The sequence below is a fragment of the Plecotus auritus genome (genome assembly GCF_963455305.1).
Source record: "Plecotus auritus genome assembly, chromosome: 6".
NCBI lineage: Eukaryota > Metazoa > Chordata > Mammalia > Chiroptera > Vespertilionidae > Plecotus > Plecotus auritus.
The window spans coordinates 131,319,308-131,337,737 of NC_137773.1; the positions used below are offsets into that span (position 1 = coordinate 131,319,308).

The 18,430-nt window shown below is 46.4% G+C and overlaps 1 protein-coding gene and 1 pseudogene across 2 annotated transcripts; one reads left to right on the forward strand and one right to left on the reverse strand.

Annotated features, from left to right (window-relative positions):
- Positions 1–211: 211 nt before the first annotated feature.
- LOC308251824 (large ribosomal subunit protein uL16-like) lies at positions 212–15,403 on the reverse strand (annotated as a pseudogene). The gene is made up of 2 exons: positions 15,212–15,403; positions 212–780 (listed from the first exon to the last, which is right to left on the reverse strand). The product of its transcript is annotated as a large ribosomal subunit protein uL16-like (transcript).
- On the forward strand, positions 15,385–18,313 carry LOC308251269 (aldehyde dehydrogenase family 3 member A2-like). Its single transcript, XM_080674414.1, is given in 3 exon segments — positions 15,385–16,608; positions 16,845–16,882; positions 16,884–18,313. Coding segments are annotated over 3 exon segments (1,275 nt in total). The 5' UTR covers positions 15,385–15,401; the 3' UTR covers positions 16,914–18,313.
- The last annotated feature ends 117 nt before the right edge of the window (positions 18,314–18,430 follow it).

The window sequence follows — 18,430 nt, forward strand, 5'->3', positions numbered from 1 at the left end:
AAAAATATCCCCAGGTGAGGATTAACAACAAATAAATAAGAAAGATATGACAAAGTATGACCTTGAAAGAGCTTGTATCTAGAAATCTATGAACTATGAATATTTTTAGGCAGAAAAAGCATCTTCTTTCTAAACAACTCAAAATACTGCTAATTCATTTTTTTCTTTTTTTGAACAGGAATTAAGATTTATTGGTGGGTGTAAGGAGTTGTCAGCACCCAGACGAGTGCAGGGCCCGCCATTTGTCCAGGGGACCAGATTAGGGGTGCATTTAACCCCACAGCCATCTGGAATGAGCTGCTTCTCAGCCACCATGTCTTCAAACTCATCCGCATTAAACTTAGCAAAGCCCCTCTTCTTGGAGATATGGATCTTTTGGTGGCCGGGGAACTTGAACTTGGCTCTGTGTAGAGCCTAATCACATGCTCCTTGTTCTATAGCTTGTGCGGATGGATATGATAACTTGACCAATGTGGGCTCTGACCACTGTGCCCTGGGTTTTGTCAGCACCTCTACGGGACATCTTGTTGATGCAGATGACGTTGGAGGGGTGGAGCCGCACTCGGAGGTGAAAGCCATCTTTGCCACAGCTTTTCACCACGTACTTGTGGCACAAAAACGGACATCAAGTTCATCGGGCGCCATGTGGCCACAGAGTGGGAACTCCTTCACTCCTGTCTTCTTCCGCATCAGGTCAAAGAGGTGGATGTTGGCATCAGGGACACCTTGGCAGAAGCGAGACTTTGGGTATGGCTGCTTGTTCTTAGAACACCTGTAACACTAGCCAGGTTGGCAGCCCACGGCGACATCAGAATCTTCAGTGGCACACCGAAGGGAAAGAGATTCATTTGTTTATGAATTAAATGTTTATCGAGCATCTGCTTATGTATAGGACCCAAGCTGTGGAAGATACATAAGATACATCCTTCTCTCAAGGAATAGAGTCTAAATTACAGGATGTTTTATACACCTGTAAAAGGAATATCAATGCAAGACTTAAGTAATAAAAGTAGATCAGAAAACAAGTCAGCCTATGTCAAATGTAGCATATGATCATGGGAGGAAGGACTCAATAACAAGGAGGCTCTAAAACTACTGAAACTGCCAGGTGAGCATAGCACTAGCCAGAGAGGATGGAAGGAAAGGGGAGACCTCGGGGGAGCAGTGGGACTGCACAAGGAGCTCTGGGCCAGGTTGCCCAAGCACCTGTATGTAAGTTGGAAGGTCAGAAATTTCCAGAAAATTAACCTAGACCTTTAACAAGAGGCAAGGGAAACTAATGCTCGGAGTGGTTGAGACTGAAATTCTAAAGACGGGAAATTTTTAATTTATTAAATTCACATTTGGATCAAGAAGATGAATAAAAAAGGAAATGAGCATATGTGATGATAACAGATGTCAGAGGAAAATCAAAGCTACCAGTTTCCTATTTTACTTCGTCTTCATCACGGAGAAAGAGCTTCCATTTGGTCAGGTTAGAATATCACAAAGAGAGAAACCAAGCCCAGGGCAGGAAGAAAAGACAGGGAAAGAACACTCAGCAGTTTTAATTAGTTCAGTGTGTCAGGTCAAGAGAAAGTACTGCCCAGGGTACCAAGAGGATATTTAGAAATGAACTCAGAAACAAGAAGTCTCTAATTAGAGTGAGGGTCCCATGTCAAATAGGGAGAAAGATTAATATACAAATCCAGAGACCAAGTGGTCTGGTGTTGATTTCTAGAAAAGTTCTGCACATGATTATTAAACTAGAACAAAAGATATACCAACAGCTTGTATGGGTTCACTGTGCATAATCACAGCAAAGGAATGATTTTTCACAGTTACTAGTGTAAGTAGATTTGGATTACATACAGAACCCAGACTGTAGTAGGCTTTGGACAAAGAGTTTATTATCTGTTTATGGGCAAGATAAAGCAATCTAGACTGCATAACATCACAGGCCAGTGAATTCATAGGTCAAACAGTGGTCCAACTTTCTTTCATCTGACAATATTAGACTGGAAGCAATTTTATTTTATTTTTATTAAAATGAATTTATTGTGGTGACATTGGTTAATAAAACCATACAGGTTTCAAGTGTACAATTCAATAATATATCATCTGCATACTGCATTGTGCACTCACCATTCAACGTCAAGTCTCCATCACCATTTATTCCCCCCTTTGCCCAGTTCCAACTTCCCCCACCCTCCTTTCACTCTGGCTATCACATACTGTTGTCCTTGTCTATGTCACACACACACACACACACACACACACACACACACACACGGAGGTACTTTTTTTTGCTTATTCTCTTCACCTTTTTTCATCCAGTTCCCCAACTCCCACCTTCCTCTGCTCTGACAGCTGTCAGTCTCTTCTATGTATCTATGTGGAAGCAATTTTCTAGTTGAATGCTCTAGTTCTCTGACATTAAAAAAAAAAAAAAAAAGAATTTAGATAAACAAAAATCCAGACTTGCCATCAATTTTTAAATCAAGAAAAGCTGAGGAGAAAATTTGGGTTCCAAATTGTTTCAATAATGTGGAATATGCCAAAAAACATGGTGAAATTTAATAGTCTCACTTTTCAACTTTTAAAATTCAAATTGTATCTCAACATATGGTACACCAGATATTCTAAAGCATGCTTTTTCTCAAAACACCTCTATCCTAGATAAAATAGACTTTGTCACCTGTTGCTGGGCTGAAAGTGTGTCAAAATAAGGGTAGGGGACAGTGAAAAGCAAATAAATGTGAAATGCAAGGTTGTCCCAACAACAAATGTATATCAGACCCTAACCAATATTGGGAGATCTCATCCAGCTCTAATTTGGAGTAGCTGAACCTAGAGTCCCATACTTATCAGGACCCTTTAAATGAGCCAAAGTGGTCTCAGATGGGTAGCATTCCTTCACTCCCAACCATAAACAAAATAAGGATGCTTTCTGTAGGAAAGCACCCAGGATTCTCATAGATATGATTGACCAAACAGTGATTTGGGAAACATATCTGAAGCGATTACATAGAATTCAGCATGGAGTGATATGACATGAAAATATTTTTGAAAAGATATGGAATAGGGAGAAACCAAGATGGCGGCATAGGTAAACATCTAAACTGCTGCCTCGCACAACAATATCAAAACTACAACTAAAAGACAAAACGGACTCCATCCAGAAACACAGGAAAGCTGGCTGAGTGGAAATTCTACAACTAGAAGAAAAGAGGAAAGCACATTGAGACTCAGAGGAGCTGCAAAAGGCTGAGGTACGGAGACTCACACAAGGAGAGGACGGGCGGCTGTGTGCATGGGCGGCTGAGTGCGTGGCTGGCTTTCTAAAGCGGGAGGGAGAAGAAAGCTCCCGACTGCACTGAACTCCAGTCCTGGGTGAGACGCTGGGAAACCAGACTCATTCGGGAGGAATCTGGACTGTCAGGAAAAGAGAAAGTACACTGAGACTCGGGAGCTGCAGAAGGCAGAGGTCAGGAGGCGCGCGCGCAGAGAGGACTGACTGCTGAATGCACGGGCGGCTGAGTGCGCGGCTGGATTTCTAAAGCAGGAGGGAGAAGGAAGCTCTCAACTGCACTGAACTCCAGTTCAGGGCAAGTTTCTGGGAACCCCGACTCATTCGGGGAGAAACTGGACTGTCTGGAAGTGGGAGAAACTTGAGGGCGGCTTTCTCTCAGAGGTGCTGGCAGCAATTACTGAGGGACACTAAAACCCAGGGGCCTCATAGGGCAGGGCTGATGGGAAACCAAGGCTGTCTGCTCCACCCTGAAACTCCGCCTCATCCAAGCTGAGCACAGAGGCTTTTGCAATTTTGCAAGTCTTGTCTCATAAGAGTGTCTCCAGCTCAGAAGTGTTCCCAGTGTAGACACAGCTGATCCTCACAGCCAGTTGGCCTGGAGGTCAATTCCTCCCAGTGATACCAACAACAATCAAGACTTAACTACAAGAAGGCTGAGCACACAGAACAAAGGGGTGCACCAAGAGTGTCCACCTCAGGTAACTGGGGAGGCTGAGCCACTAGGCCAGCCGTGGGCAAACTACAGCCCGCGGGCCGGATCCGGCTGTTCTATCCGGTTCTCTTGCTCTCCCCTCCGCTCCTTTACTTTGAATTTATATTAGTTCACACAAACACTCCATCCATGCTTTTGTTCCGGCCCTCTGGTCCAGTTTAAGAACCCATTGTGGCCCTCGAGTCAAAAAGTTTGCCCACCCCTGCACTAGGCCCTAGAGGACACCTACCACACAAAGCTACTCTACCAACTCAGGGAAGCAACGAAAATGCGGAGACAAAGAAACAGATCACAAATGACAGAAATGGAGGAAAGCAAATGACTGGATATAGAGTTCAAAACCACGGTTACAAGGTTTTTCAAGAATTTCCTAGGAAAGGCCGATAAATTTAGCGAGACCCTCTAGGATATGAAAAAGGACCAACTAGAAATTAAACATACACTGACTGAAATAAAACATATTATACAGAGACCCAACAGCAGACTAGAGTACCGCAAGAATCAAGTCAAAGAGTTGAAATACAAAGAAGCAAAAAACACTCAGCTGGAAAAGCAAAAAGAAAAAAGAACCCAAAAATTTGAAAATAGTGTAAGAAGCCTCTGGAACAACTTCAAGCATACCAACATCTGAATTATGGGGGGTGCCAGAAGAAGAGAGAGAGCAAGACCGAAAACTTCCCCCACCTGGTGAAAGAAATAGACTTACAAGTCCAGGAAGCGCACAGAACCCCAGACAAAAGGAATCCAAAGAGGACCGCACCAAGACACATCATAATTAAAATGCCAAGAACAAAAGACAAAGAGAGAATATTAAAAGCAGCAAGAGAAAAACAGTTAATTACCTACAAGGGAGCACCCATACCATTGTCAGCTGATTTCTCAACAGAAACTATGCAGGCCAGACGGGAGTGGCAAGAAATATTCAAAGTGATGAATAGCAAGAACCTACAACCAAGATTACTCTACCCAGCAAAGCTATCATTCAGAATTGAAGGGCAGATAAAGAGCTTCACAGATAAGAAAAAGCTAAAGGAGTTCATCACCACCAAACCAGTATTATATGAAATGCTGAAAGGTATTCTTTAAGAAGAGGAAGAAGAAGAAAAAGGTAAAGATAAAAATTATGAACAACAAATACATGTCTATCAACAAGTGAATCTAAAAATCACGTGAATAAAAAATCTGATGAACAGAATAAACTGGTGAATATAATAGAATCAGGGGCATAGAAAGGGAGTGGACTGACAATTCTTGGGGGAAAGAGGTGTGGGGGGTGCGGGAAGAGACTGGACAAAAAGCGTACACCTATGGATGAGGACAGTGTGGGGGAGGTAAGGGCAGAGTGTGGGGTGGGAACTGGGTGGAGGGAAGCTATGGGGGGAAAAAAGAGGAACAATTGTAATAATCTGAACAATAAAGATTTATTAAATTAAAAAAAAGAAAAGATATGGAATATGCAGGATAGACTGAGAAGATCAAAATCCATTTAATCAGTACCACAGAGATAAAAAAGGAGAGGCCATATTTGAGGTAGTAATGGCTAAGAATTTCCAGGGTAGAAAAAGGACATGAATCCACAGATACACAAAGCATAACATATCTAAAGTAGGATAAATAATACCAAGAAACATTGTAGTGAGACTGCAAATACTAAAAACAAAGATCTTAAAAGCAGCTAGAGAGATTAATCACGAAAGAAGGAATTAGATAGACTGTGAGCAGATTACTCAATGGCAACACCAGAAGCAAAAAGATAGTAGAAATATCTTCAAAGACTGAGGATTGGAAAGTCACCATTTCTAGAATGAGGGTAAAATACTGAAAAAACAAAATGAATTTTCGACTGGAAGACTTAACTAAATGAACTTCAGAGATGCACTTCAGAAAGAAGAAAAATGACCCAATTTAGAATTGAAATGCAAGGAGAAATCATGAGTGAAGAAATTGGTAAATATAGTGAATCTAAACAAAAATTTTTGTACAAAACAATAGTGCTGACAACAACAATAAAAAAAAAAAGTATAGGTTTAAACAAGTCAGAACCAAAATACTGGGCAGCAATAAATTGAGAGGTGATCAGAGTTAAAGTGTTCAAATGACTTTGCATTTGTGTGGGAAGGGAATTAAAATATTAACTTTAGCTTTTGTTAAATAGGTGTGGTAAAATGTCAATAGTATTTGTAATATAATACAAATAAGTTATGTAAGTTTCAAACCAGTAAAAGGTGGGGGGTGGAGAGAAGATAACATAAGCCAATAAAAAAAGCAAATAAACACCATTCAACCCCAAAGAAGTATTAAAAAAGCAAGACTCCATACTTGCAAGAAAGATAGTAAAATAAGTCCAGATATACTAACTCAGTAAATGTAAATTAACCAAACTCATCAGTTAAAAGTTGGAAATTGTCAAACCGGATGTTTAAAAATCAAGTCACTATTTCAAGAAGCACTTCTAAAACATAGGAATTTGGAAAGGTTGAAAGTAAAAGTGTGGAAAATGAACACCTGACAAATACTACTTAAAAGGAAGCGAGCATAGCTATGTAATATTAGATAGCATAGACTGATAAAAACCATTACTAAGGATAGAAAGGATCACTATAATAATGATTAAAAGTTCAATTGACTAGCAAAATCTCAGTTCTAAACTATAGAAAACATGAATTTTATAATTAAAGAAACTAGTGGCCCGGTGCACGAAATTTGTGCGGGGGAGGGGGGTGTTCCTCAGCCCAGCCTGCACCCTCTCCAATCTGGGACCCCTCAAAGGATGTCCTACTGCCGGTTTACAGGAATCGGGCCTAAACTGGCAGTCAGACATCCCTCTCACAATCCGGGACTGCTGGCTTCTAACCCCTCACCTGCCTGCCTGCCTGCCTGATTGCCCCTAACCACTCTGCCTGCTGGCCTGCTTGCTCCCAACTGCCCCCACCGCCACCTGATCACCCCTAACTGCCCCCCCTGCTGGCCTGCTCACCCCCACCTCCCCTCCCCACTAGCGTGCTCGCCCCCAACTGCTCCCCTGCTGGCCTGCTCACTCCAAACTGCCCCCCACTGCTGTCCTGACCACCTCCAACTGACCCCCACTGATGGCCTGTTTGCCCCCAACTGGCCCCCCTGCTGGTCTGCTTACCCCCAACAGCCCTGCCCCCACCAGCCTGATCTCCCACAACTGCCATCCCATCCTAGCCTGATCACCCACAACTGCCCTCCCCTCTTGACCTCTAACCACCTCTACCTCGGCCCCTCGACCATGGCTTTGTCCAGAAGAATGTCTGGAAGGTCTCCTGGAAGGTCTCCTAGTCCAATTAGCATAGATAGAGGCCTAGTGCACTGGTGGGGGCCGGTTGGTTTGCCCTGAAGGGTGTCCTGGATCAGGGTGGGGGTTCCCTTGGGGCGTGGCCTGCCTGGGTGAGGGGCTGAGGAATGTTTTCAAGCTGGCCACACCCCCTTCAGGGTGGGGGTTCCCACTGGGGTACCTGGCCAGCCTGGGTGAGGGGCTGATGGCTGTTTGCAGGCTGGCCACACCCCCAGCGGGGACTCTTACTCCATGGAAGCGTGGTCAGCCTGGGTAAGGGGCTGAGGGCCATTTTCAGGCTGGCCACACCCCCTTCAGGGTGGGGGGTCCCACTGGGGTGCCTGGCCAGCCTGGGTGAGGGGCTAAGGGCCCTTTTCAGGCTGGCCACACCCCCTTCAGGGTGGGGGTCCCCACTAGGGTGCCTGGCCAGCCTGGGTGAGGGGCTGAGGGCCGTTTTCAGGCTGGCCACACCCCCTTCAGGGTCGGGGTCCCTGCTGAGGTGCAGGCTGGCCAAGCCCCCCAGTGGGGACCCTCACCCCATGGGGGTGTGAGGGGCTGAGGGCTGTTTTCAGGCTGGCCACACCCCCCGGCGACCCAGGCTCCCAGCCCCTCCTTTTTTTCTTTTCTCTTTTTTTCAGTGCTTCCTTGAGTGGAGGCCAGGGCCAGCTGGAAGCAGGTATCTGGGATTTATTTATCTTCTATAATTGAAACTTAGTAGCCTTGAGCGGAGGCCAGGGCCAGCCAGGGCGGGCGGGAAGCTTGGCTTCCTCCATCGCCAGGGGCAACCCAAGCCTCCTGCTCGCTCCAGCTCTGTGGCCACTGCCAGCTTTGTTGGGTTAGTTTGCATACTTTCTCCTGATTGGCTGGTGGGCGTGGCGGAGGTACGGTCAATTTGCATGTTTCTCTTTTATTAGCGTAGATTGATGAGCCCTAACCGGTTTGGCTCAGTGGATAGAGCGTCGACCTGTGAACTGAAGGGTCCCAGGTTCGATTCCGGTCAAGGCCTGTACCTTGGTTGCAGGCACATCCCCAGTGTGGGGTGTGCAGGAGGCAGCTGATCGATGTTTCTCTCTCATCAATGTTTCTAGCTCTCTATCCCTCTCCCTTCCACTCTGTAAAAAATCAATAAAATATATTTTTAAAAAATAAATTGATGAAATCTTTAGTTAAAGGAAACATTAAGTCCAGATGGTCCTAGAAGCAAGTCTCAACTTTTAAGGAATAGATCATTCTACTCTCTCATAAGCTCTTCTGGAAAATAGGAAGAGAGAGAACACATCCCACCTCCCTCTAAGATGCCAGTCTAAATTCAATATCAAAACAAGATCAGCCCTAACCAGTTTGGCTCAGTGGATAGAGCATTGGCCTTTGGACTGAAAGGTCCCAGGTTCCATTCTGGTCAAGGGCATGTACCTTGGTTGCGGGCACATCCCCAGTAGGGGGCGTGCAGGAGGCAGCTGATCGATGTTTCTCTCTCATCGATGTTTCTAACTCTCTATCCCTCTCCCTTCCTCTCTGTAAAAAATTAATAAAATATTAAAAAAAAACAAGATCTGACCAATATTACTTATAAATCACTCAAAAGCATAGAAGCAAAAATCCTAAATGAAATATTAGCACATTGAAACCAGCAATATATAAAAATAATGATATATTATAATCAAGTTAAGTATATGCCAGCAATGCCAGAACAGTTTAACATTAAGAAATATATTCCTGCCGGGCAGCTCAGTTGGTTAGAGCATCATCTTGATACGCCAAGGTTTCGGGTTTGATTCCTGGTCAGGGCACATACAAGGAGCAACCAATAAATCCTATATAATAAAACCCTAATATGCAAATCGACCGAATGGCAGAACAACCAGTTGCTATAACACGCACTGACCACTAGGGGGAAGACGCTCAATGCAGGAGCTGCCCCCTGGTGGTCAGTGCACTCCCACAGGGGGAGCACGGCTCAGCCAGAAGCCAGGCTCACAGCTGGTAAGCGCAGTGGCGGTGGCGGGAGCCTCTCTTGCCTCCACTGTAGAGGGGCAGTAAGGAGTGAGGGGCCCTGGACTGCGAGATGGATGTCTGCCTGCTGGCTTAGGCCCGCTCCACAGTGGGGAGTGGGTGTAAGCAGGCAGGCAGACATCCCTCAAGGGATCCTGGACTGTGAGAGGGTGCAGGCCAGGCTGAGGGACACACCCTCCTCCCCCAGTGCAAGAAATTTCATGCACCGGGCCTCTAGTGTATAAATAAGTAGAACAACAAATCAATGTTTCTCTCTCTCCCTTCCTTTCTCTCTAAAAACCAATAAATAAATTTTAAAAAAGAAATATATTCCTGTAGTTAACCACATCAACATGTTAAAGGAGAACTATAAGATCATGTCAATAGATTCAAATTTTTAAAATAACATTTGACAGGATAGCGGGGCAGGTGGGTGTAAGGATAGAGCAAAAAAGAGAAAAAAACTCATGGACATGGACAACAGTATGGTGATTGCCCTGGGGGAGGGGAAATAGAGGAGGGTAAAAGGGAGATAAATGGGGGATGGATGGAGACTTGACTTGAAGTGGTGAATTCACAATACAGTGCACAGATGATGTATTATAGAATTGTATTCCTGAAACCTGTATAATTTTGTTAGCAGTGTCACCCCAATAAACTCTATATGAAGGAAAATAAATAAAAAAGAATAAACAAAAAATAACACTTGACAGTCCCTCATGGTAATAACTCATAGGAAACTAAGAAGAGAACTTCCTTAACCAGTTAAAAGGCATCTACCAAAAAAACCCAAAAAACAACAAAAAAACCTACAACCAATATCATTGTAAATAATGAAATTTAGAAATGCTTCCTTCAAAATCAGAAACAATTTCAATCAAAATCTCAACAGGGCTTTTCTAGAAGATGATGAGCTGATTCTAAACTTCAAAGGTCCAAGAGAAGCCAAAATACTCCCAATGGAGAAGAAAAAATAGATATCAAGACTTATAAAAATACTAGAGGCCTGGTGCACAAATTCATGCACGAGTGGGGTCCAGCCAGCCTGCCCCAATGGGGACCAATCGGGGCTGGGCTGGCAGGGAGGAGGGGATGTGGGAGGTTGGCCAGCCTCACCCCCGATTTGTGGGGGGGGGGGGGGCATCGGGGGCAGGGTTGGCCAGGAGGAGGGGCCACGGGATGTTGGCTGGCCAGCCCGCTCCTGATTGGGCCAGTTGGCCAGCCGCAGTGGGCGTCATAGGGACCAGTTGTTCTGGTCATTCTGGTGGTTCCAGTGTTCTGATTCCTGGCTTTTTATATATATAGATAGTTAATAAGGCAGTATGTATTCATGTAGGGATAGATCATGACATTGATGACACAGAACAGAAACCCCAGAAACAAACCCATGCATGTAGGGAAACTTGGTCTATGTAAAGGTGACATTTCAGATCAGTGGGGATAGGAGGGTCAATTCAGCAAAAAGTGCTAGGACAATTGATTATTCATGTAGAAAAATAGGGACTAAAACAACTTTCTCACGCCCAACCCCCAACTCCCATTCATTCAAGATAGATTACAGACTTTAATATAAAAGGCAAAATGTTAACCTTTTAGAAGACAATATAACAAATTATCTTTAGGATCTTGCCAATAGTTGGCACAATCAGACTTTTTTCTAACCTAGTGGTTGTGAAATAGTACCTCTTTGTGATCTTAATCTTCATGTCAATGACTAATGGGCTTGACCAATTTTCTGTATGTTTATTTGCCATTCATGTCTCTGTGTTTGTGGAATACCTGTTCTGGTCATTTCCCCATTTCTAATTGCCTATGTCTTAATGGTTTGTAGTTATGTGTGTTGAAATGATCTTCTCCCAGTTTGTGGCTTTTCACTTTCTTTAGTGTTTTTGAATCAACAAGCATTGATTTTAATTTCATCAAATTATCCTTTACATTTAGTGTTTTTTGTGTCATGTTTACGAAATCCTTCCCTGCCTCCCCTGAACCACGTGGATTGAGATTGGGGATATATAGCACTCCAAGCAAATGGGCTGCAGGCACTGAACTGGGTCTCATGGTTGCTGGGCTGGCACAGATCCACAGATGGCAGTACAGATATAACGAAACCCAAGCTCCAAGTGTTTGAGTCAGTGGAACGCATCTCAGGTGAAGGCGGTGGGCTCTGGCTTCATAAAGTCCACCTCTGCCACTTTATTAGCTTGGTCTCTGTAAAGGTGAGTGATTGGCTACTTGTCCTATCTAATAAAATAGTAATATGCAAATTAACCATCACTCCGCTACACCCACAAGCCATGCCCACAAGCCACACCTACCAGCCAATCAGGAGTGAATATGCAAATAAACCCAACCAAGATGGCTATGGCCACAGAGAGCAGGAGGGAGGCTTGGGTTTCCCCGGCAATGGAGGAAGCCAAGCTTTCCGCCTGCCCTTGCCTGCCTAGGCCTCCACTCAAGGCTACAAAGTTTCAATGATAGAAGATACATAAACCCAAACAGAAATGGCAGCTGCCACGGAGCTGGAAAGAGCAGGAAGCTAGGGTTGCCCATGGCGATGGAGGAAGCCAAGCTTTCCGCACACCCTGGCCAGCCCAGGCCTCCACTCCAGGCTACAAAGTTTCAATTATAGAAGATACATAAATCCCAACAGAAATGGCTGCCACCACAGAGCAAGCAGAAGGCTTGGCTCCGCTCCAGGCTACAAAGTTTCAGTTATAAAGGATAAATAAACCCCATATACCAGGGCCTCCGCTTGGGTCGCCAGGGGGTGTGGCCGGCCTGCAAACCACCACAGGCCCCTCGCCCAGGCCGCCCCACACCCCAAGGGAACCCCCACCCTGATCCAGGACACCCTTCAGGGAAAACCAGCTGGCCCCCACCCATGCACCAGGCCTCTATCCTATCTAATAAAAGAGTAATATGCAGATTGACCATCACTCCAACACACAAGATGGCTGCCCCCATGTGGTCAAAGATCCTGCCCCCATGTGGACACAAGATGGCCACCACAAGATGGCCAGCAAGGGAGGGCAGTTGGGAGGGACCAGGCCTGCAAGGGAGGGCAGTTGGGGGCGATCAAGCCTGCAGGGAAGGGCAGTTAGGGGTGACCAAGCTGGCAGAGGAGGGAAGTTGGGGCGACCAGGCCTGCAGGGAAAGGCAGTTGGGAGGGACCCAGGCCTGCAGGGGAGAGCAGTTGGGGGGTACCAGGCCTGCAGGGGAGGGCAGTTAGGGGCAAACAGGCTGGCAGGGGAGCAGTTAGGCATCAATCAGCCTGGCAGGGGAGTGGTTAGGGGGTGATCAGGCTGGCAGGCAGAAGCAGTTAGGGGCAATCAGGAAGGCAGGCAGGCGAGCAGTTGGGAGCCAGCAGTCCTGGATTGTGATAGGGCAGTCGGACATCCCTCGAGGAGTCCCAGATTGGAGAGGGTGCAGGCTGGGCTGAGGCACACCCCCCCCCCGCCCGACCCCCCGTGCACAAATTTCGGGCACCGGGCCTCTAGTCTATATAAAACTGAGTTTCTTTATGTGTAAATAGGGGATGCTGATGAAGAATCAACGATGTTACTAACATCAAAGGGCTGCAGAGAAGATCAAGCTGATCACTGTGTTTCAATGTTTGCACTGCACCTGGCACGGAGGAAGTGTGCAGAATATTAGCTATCAGCATCATCGCTCTTCATACACCAAGCATGTGTGTGTGGTCCTTAGATGGGCCTGAAAGCTCTTTGAATAGTCAAAGATCAGTGGTGGGAAATAGACTATGAAGACCCCAAATGTAGGTTGGGAAGAAATGGGTGAAGGTTACCAGCAGAGGGGTGTGTGTGTGTAGGTAGGGCAGAATTCTTTAAGAAAATTTTTTTAAATTTATTTTGAGAGAGAGAGAGAGAGGAAGGAACATAGATATGTTGTTCTGCTTATTTATGCATTCATTAGTTGATTCTTGTATGTGCTTTGACCGGGGGTAGGGGATTGAATCCACAGCCTTGGTGTATCAGAACGATGCTCTAGCCAACTGAGTCATCAGGCCAGGGGCCAGAATTCTTCCTACTGAGAAAACACACATTTTCCCAGGGTTCTTGCTGGATGCCTCACAGGCTTCTTATCAGCATAAACATCACCCACATCACTGTTCCAAGATCTCTCCCTCTTAGCTATTCCTGGTGTCTCGCCTGAGCCTTTAAGCACTCCACCATATAAACATGAACATCGTAATGAAACTTTCAAAGGTGTGCGTCACATTATGCCATCTAAATCATGATGCTACCTGATTTAATTTATCAAAAGGATAAAGCATCCTCATTGTTCCCATTTTATCTCTTCTCGGGCCTGCTGAGGTCCTGCAGGGAGCCAGGGCACACATCTGTATGCATAGATCACAGCCTGGTCTCCCTTCAGGCTGTGGTCCTGGTGCCCAGGCTGGGGTTCTGGGAACTGTGAGTGCTGGGTACCCAAAGGGGCCAGGAGCAGGAGGAACCAAGTTGGTCATGAACAGGCCAAAGAGTCAGAAGAAGGGTGGATATTGGGACAGAGCAGAGAAGGATGGGGCAGGTGAAGCTAGGAGAAGCCAGTCATGAGGTATAGCTATCATCTGCTCCTTCATGTTAGTTCCCAAGTAGATTATTTTTATTTGAAGCCATAGTGTGGGCAGGTGGCAATTAGTAGCTAGTGTACATTTCTTTTTTCCCCTCTTTTAAAAATATGTTTTTATTGTTTTTAGAGAGAGGAAGGGAGAGGGATAGAGAGCTAGAATCATTGATTGGCTGCCTCCTGCACCCCTCCTCCCCCACTCCCCCCCTACTGCAGATCGAGCGTGCAACCGAGGCATGTGCCCTGATCAGGAATCGAAATGGGGACCTCTTGATTCATGGTTGATGCTCAACCACTGAGCCACACTGGCCCGGTGCGAGTGTACATTTCTGAATTGCCTGCTCTGTCCTGGTACTGGGCATTGTGCTTTTCATGCATTATCCCATTTGTTTTTATCTTTACAGCAGCCACAGCATATGGTGTTGTTATGTCCACGGTTTAACACATGAGGGAGCTAAGCTTAGAGGTTAGGTGACTTGCCCAAGGTCACATAGTCAGTGATTGGTGCAACAGAGACTTGTCTCCTGAATCCATGTTCTCAACCACTGCTCCCCATGGTGCTCCATGTAAGGCTTGTGTAAGACTGACATTTTGCAGACTGCTATGGAGACTCCACTGAAGCTGTAAATGATGGAATGGACATTGGGGGATATTCAGGAAAGTGCTGCTGAGCGTCTTTTCCTTAAGAAATGCACCTCTTCTCAGGGACGGCAGCTCTCCTCACCCCTACATCCAGCCAGAGCCCCTGGGGGTCGTCCTGATCTGGCTATATGTGAACACAGCCTGATTGGATATGATTGGTCTCCATGGAAACATAAATTCCAATGACTTCTGCTTCCAGAGGAGTCAGCTTCCAATCTCTGAGAATTACAAATATAGTCTTGAGAATTCATGTCACTATATTTACACGTGTGATCTCTGAGCCTGTGCAGTCAGGCCTGGGAACACAGGATTCGCTTTCTCTATAAACAAGGGTACGATGGTGTTGACTTCATAAACTTGCTCTAAGTATTACTAAATTTGTAAACAAAAGTTGGCTAGTCCTCTCCCACCTACCTACCTATTCCCCTCCTGCTGCCCCTGTTCCAACACTATGGTGACAAACTCATCCAGATTAGCTCGGGACTTGCCCTGCTTTTACACCGAAAGCACCCCCTCAGTCTCAGGCAAACGAGATGGTTGGTCACCCTCCCCAACTCCACAGAGAAGTCACAATAGCAGATAATATGGTGGCCAATGGGGGTCCAGAAGGTTCGAGTCCAAGATTTACATTGATCGGCTCCCCACACCCCACCGGCACCTAGGCCGCTCCGGGATCCCTCCCACCCCCTACCCGTCGGGTCGGGAGGCTGCACCCCAGCCTGGCCCCGCCCGCGGTCAGCTCCCGGCGGTGGGCGGGACCGCCGTCGGGGTCACGCTTCCCGCCCCGACCAATAGGCGCGCGGCGCGGGGTGGAGCCCGCCCCCGGCGGCTGCCGGCCGTCCGGCTTGGCGGTTGCGGAGAACGCATCGGGCAGGGGAGCCATGGAGCGCCTGGTCCAGCAGGTTCGCGACGCTTTCCGGAGCGGCCGGTCGCGACCCCTGAGGTTCCGGCTGCAGCAGCTCGAGGCGCTGCGCAGGATGGTGCAGGAGCGCGAGAGGGACATCCTGGCGGCCATCGCCTCGGACCTGAGCAAGAGTGAGCTGAATGCATACAGTCAGGAAGTCATTACCATTCTTGGGGAAGTTGATCTCGTGCTGGAGCAGCTTCCTGAGTGGATTACTGCTAAACCAGCCAAGAAGAACCTGCTCACCATGATGGATGAGGCCTACATCCAGCCAGAGCCCCTGGGGGTCGTCCTGATTATAGGGGCTTGGAACTACCCCTTCGCTCTCACCATGCAGCCACTGATAGGAGCCATTGCTGCAGGAAATGCTGTGATTATCAAGCCTTCCGAAGTAAGTGAAAATACAGCCAACATCTTGGCTAAGCTCCTCCCCCAGTATTTAGACCAGGACCTGTATGTTGTGGTTAATGGTGGTGTTGAGGAAACCACCGAGCTCCTGAAGCAGCGATTTGACCACATTCTCTATACTGGAAGCACTGCGGTTGGAAAAATTGTCATGGCAGCTGCTGCCAAGCATCTGACCCCTGTGACTCTGGAACTGGGAGGGAAGAGTCCGTGCTACATCGACAAAGATTGTGACCTGGACATCGCCTGCAGACGCATAGCCTGGGGGAAGTACATGAACTGTGGTCAAACCTGCATTGCTCCCGACTACATTCTCTGTGAACCATCTCTCCAGAGTCAAATCGTGCAGAAGATTAAGGAAACTGTGAAGGAATTTTATGGAGAAAATATAAAAGAATCTCCTGATTATGAAAGGATCATCAACCTTCGTCATTTTAAGAGGCTCCTGAGTTTGCTTGAAGGACAGAAGATAGCTTTTGGTGGGGAGACTGATGAAGCCACCCGCTACATAGCCCCAACAATACTTACTGATGTTGATCCTGAAACCAAGGTGATGCAAGAAGAAATTTTTGGACCAATTCTTCCAATAGTGCCTGTAAAGAATGCCGATGAAGCCATAAAATTCATAAATGATCGCGAAAAGCCATTGGCTTTCTATGTGTTTTCTCATAACAACAAGCTTATCCGGCGGATGATTGACTGCACGTCCAGCGGGGGTGTCACAGTCAACGACGTGATCATGCACTTCATGCTCAGCTCTCTGCCCTTCGGAGGCGTGGGTTCCAGTGGGATGGGAGCTTATCACGGAAAACATAGTTTCGATACTTTTTCTCATCAACGTCCCTGTTTATTGAAAAGTTTAAAGAGAGAAGGTGCTAACAAACTCAGATATCCCCCCAACAGCCAGTCAAAGGTGGATTGGGCAAAATTCTTTCTTTTGAAACGATTCAGCAAAGGAAAACTCAGTCTCCTGCTCCTCATCGTCCTGGGCGTTGTGGCCGCTGTTCTGGTCAAGGCTGTATACTACTGAAGAGGGATCCTGTTCAGCCTCCTTGATGCCTCCACTGAATTATTCCTCTGTTAAGTAGTTAATGAACCCATAGTTTTAGCATCCTACCAAAAATGGAAAGAAAATATGCAGCACTGTAGTCAACCCTGACGTCATTGCCAAGCACCATTAATGCAACTTGCATTTCAGCCAAATCCCAGCATTCCCCACTGAGGACACTCAGAACCTACTCTAGACTGTGCTGCCCAGATTGGGGCCAGGGAAGGAGAATGTCTGGAGCTACCCCTGCATTCCGTGGGAGCTTAAAGGAGTCTCAGAACCAGCTCAGGGACTGCCTCCCCCTAGTTCATGGGACATGGGACACCCCACCCCGTCCCTGCTGTTGCCTCCATCACTCTGGAAACTTTCAAGAGTTCAGTCCAGAGAGATGAGGCTAGATTTTCCCAGGCTCTAGAATCGGGGGAGAGGGGTCCCTGTCCCTCATTCGCCCCTTGGGATTTGCGGACATGACCTCCACGAGTTAGCCTGCCCGTCAGATGTGCCGTCTGACCAGTGGTGTTCCTCCATTCTCCGTCCATTCACCACCCTGCCTTGTGTTTGGTTTGTGGCATCTCTTGTCCCTGCCCACAGAGGCTTATTGTGATGGTAACCCCAAAGCATCTTGTAAATCCTAGGACTTCCTGGAAGATAGTGCCAGTTTCATTCAGGTGTCACCTGTCATTCTGACGATGTTGGCATTATAGATTGTACATCTTACAAAACCTAACTGGCATTTTTAAATGGAGTAGTAGGAGTGCTGTACTTAAAACAATTCTTATTCTCTGTCAGGGCCCTGAAATTGCAAGTTAGTGGTTTTCCAAGGACAGATCTTTAAGTTTTTTATTTCTGTAGCACAATGCAAGTAAATTTCACTTTTTTAAGCTTCAGAGAGGCCCCTTTTGGGGAACCCATTTCCTGTCTGTCTTGGACAAGAGGCCTTGGATGTTCAGGACCTTGGGGTGGGTCATTTGGAGTAATCTGCAGGAGGACTCGACGCCGTAGCAGTTGGCCAGGCTGAGGGGATGGAGGACCAAGTAGCTCTCCTAGCATGGCAGGACCTGAGGTGCCTCAGCCGGGAATGTACTAAAGAGGATTCCAGAGGAGGGCGGGCTCCCCACTGGGCCTGCTGAGGGACTGGCGGCCAGAGCCCCACTTTCCCCCCTTTTGAAACAGACTTCACCCACTCGACGAGAGAATGTAGTTTACTTTATGGAATGTATAATCAGCTTTGTTGAATGAGTTTGTTCCATGAAGACTGTCTGAAGTATGTCTTTATCACAGAATGAGGTGTCAAGAATTAATCACTACACTGGTTTAGGAAAAAGTTGCTTAAACTGTAACTATAGAATAATCAATCATAATTTCAATATGGCATTTTCACTTAGTAAATTGTAATTATAATTTCTAGTTAAACTAAATTATTGGCTTGTCTAGTAGTATATTCTGCTTCAAAATAAACTATTATATTTGATGAAAGTGTGGAACCTCAGACATGATCTTTGGGAGAGAATTCTTTGAACATATATTTTCTCCAACTATAAATACATATTTTG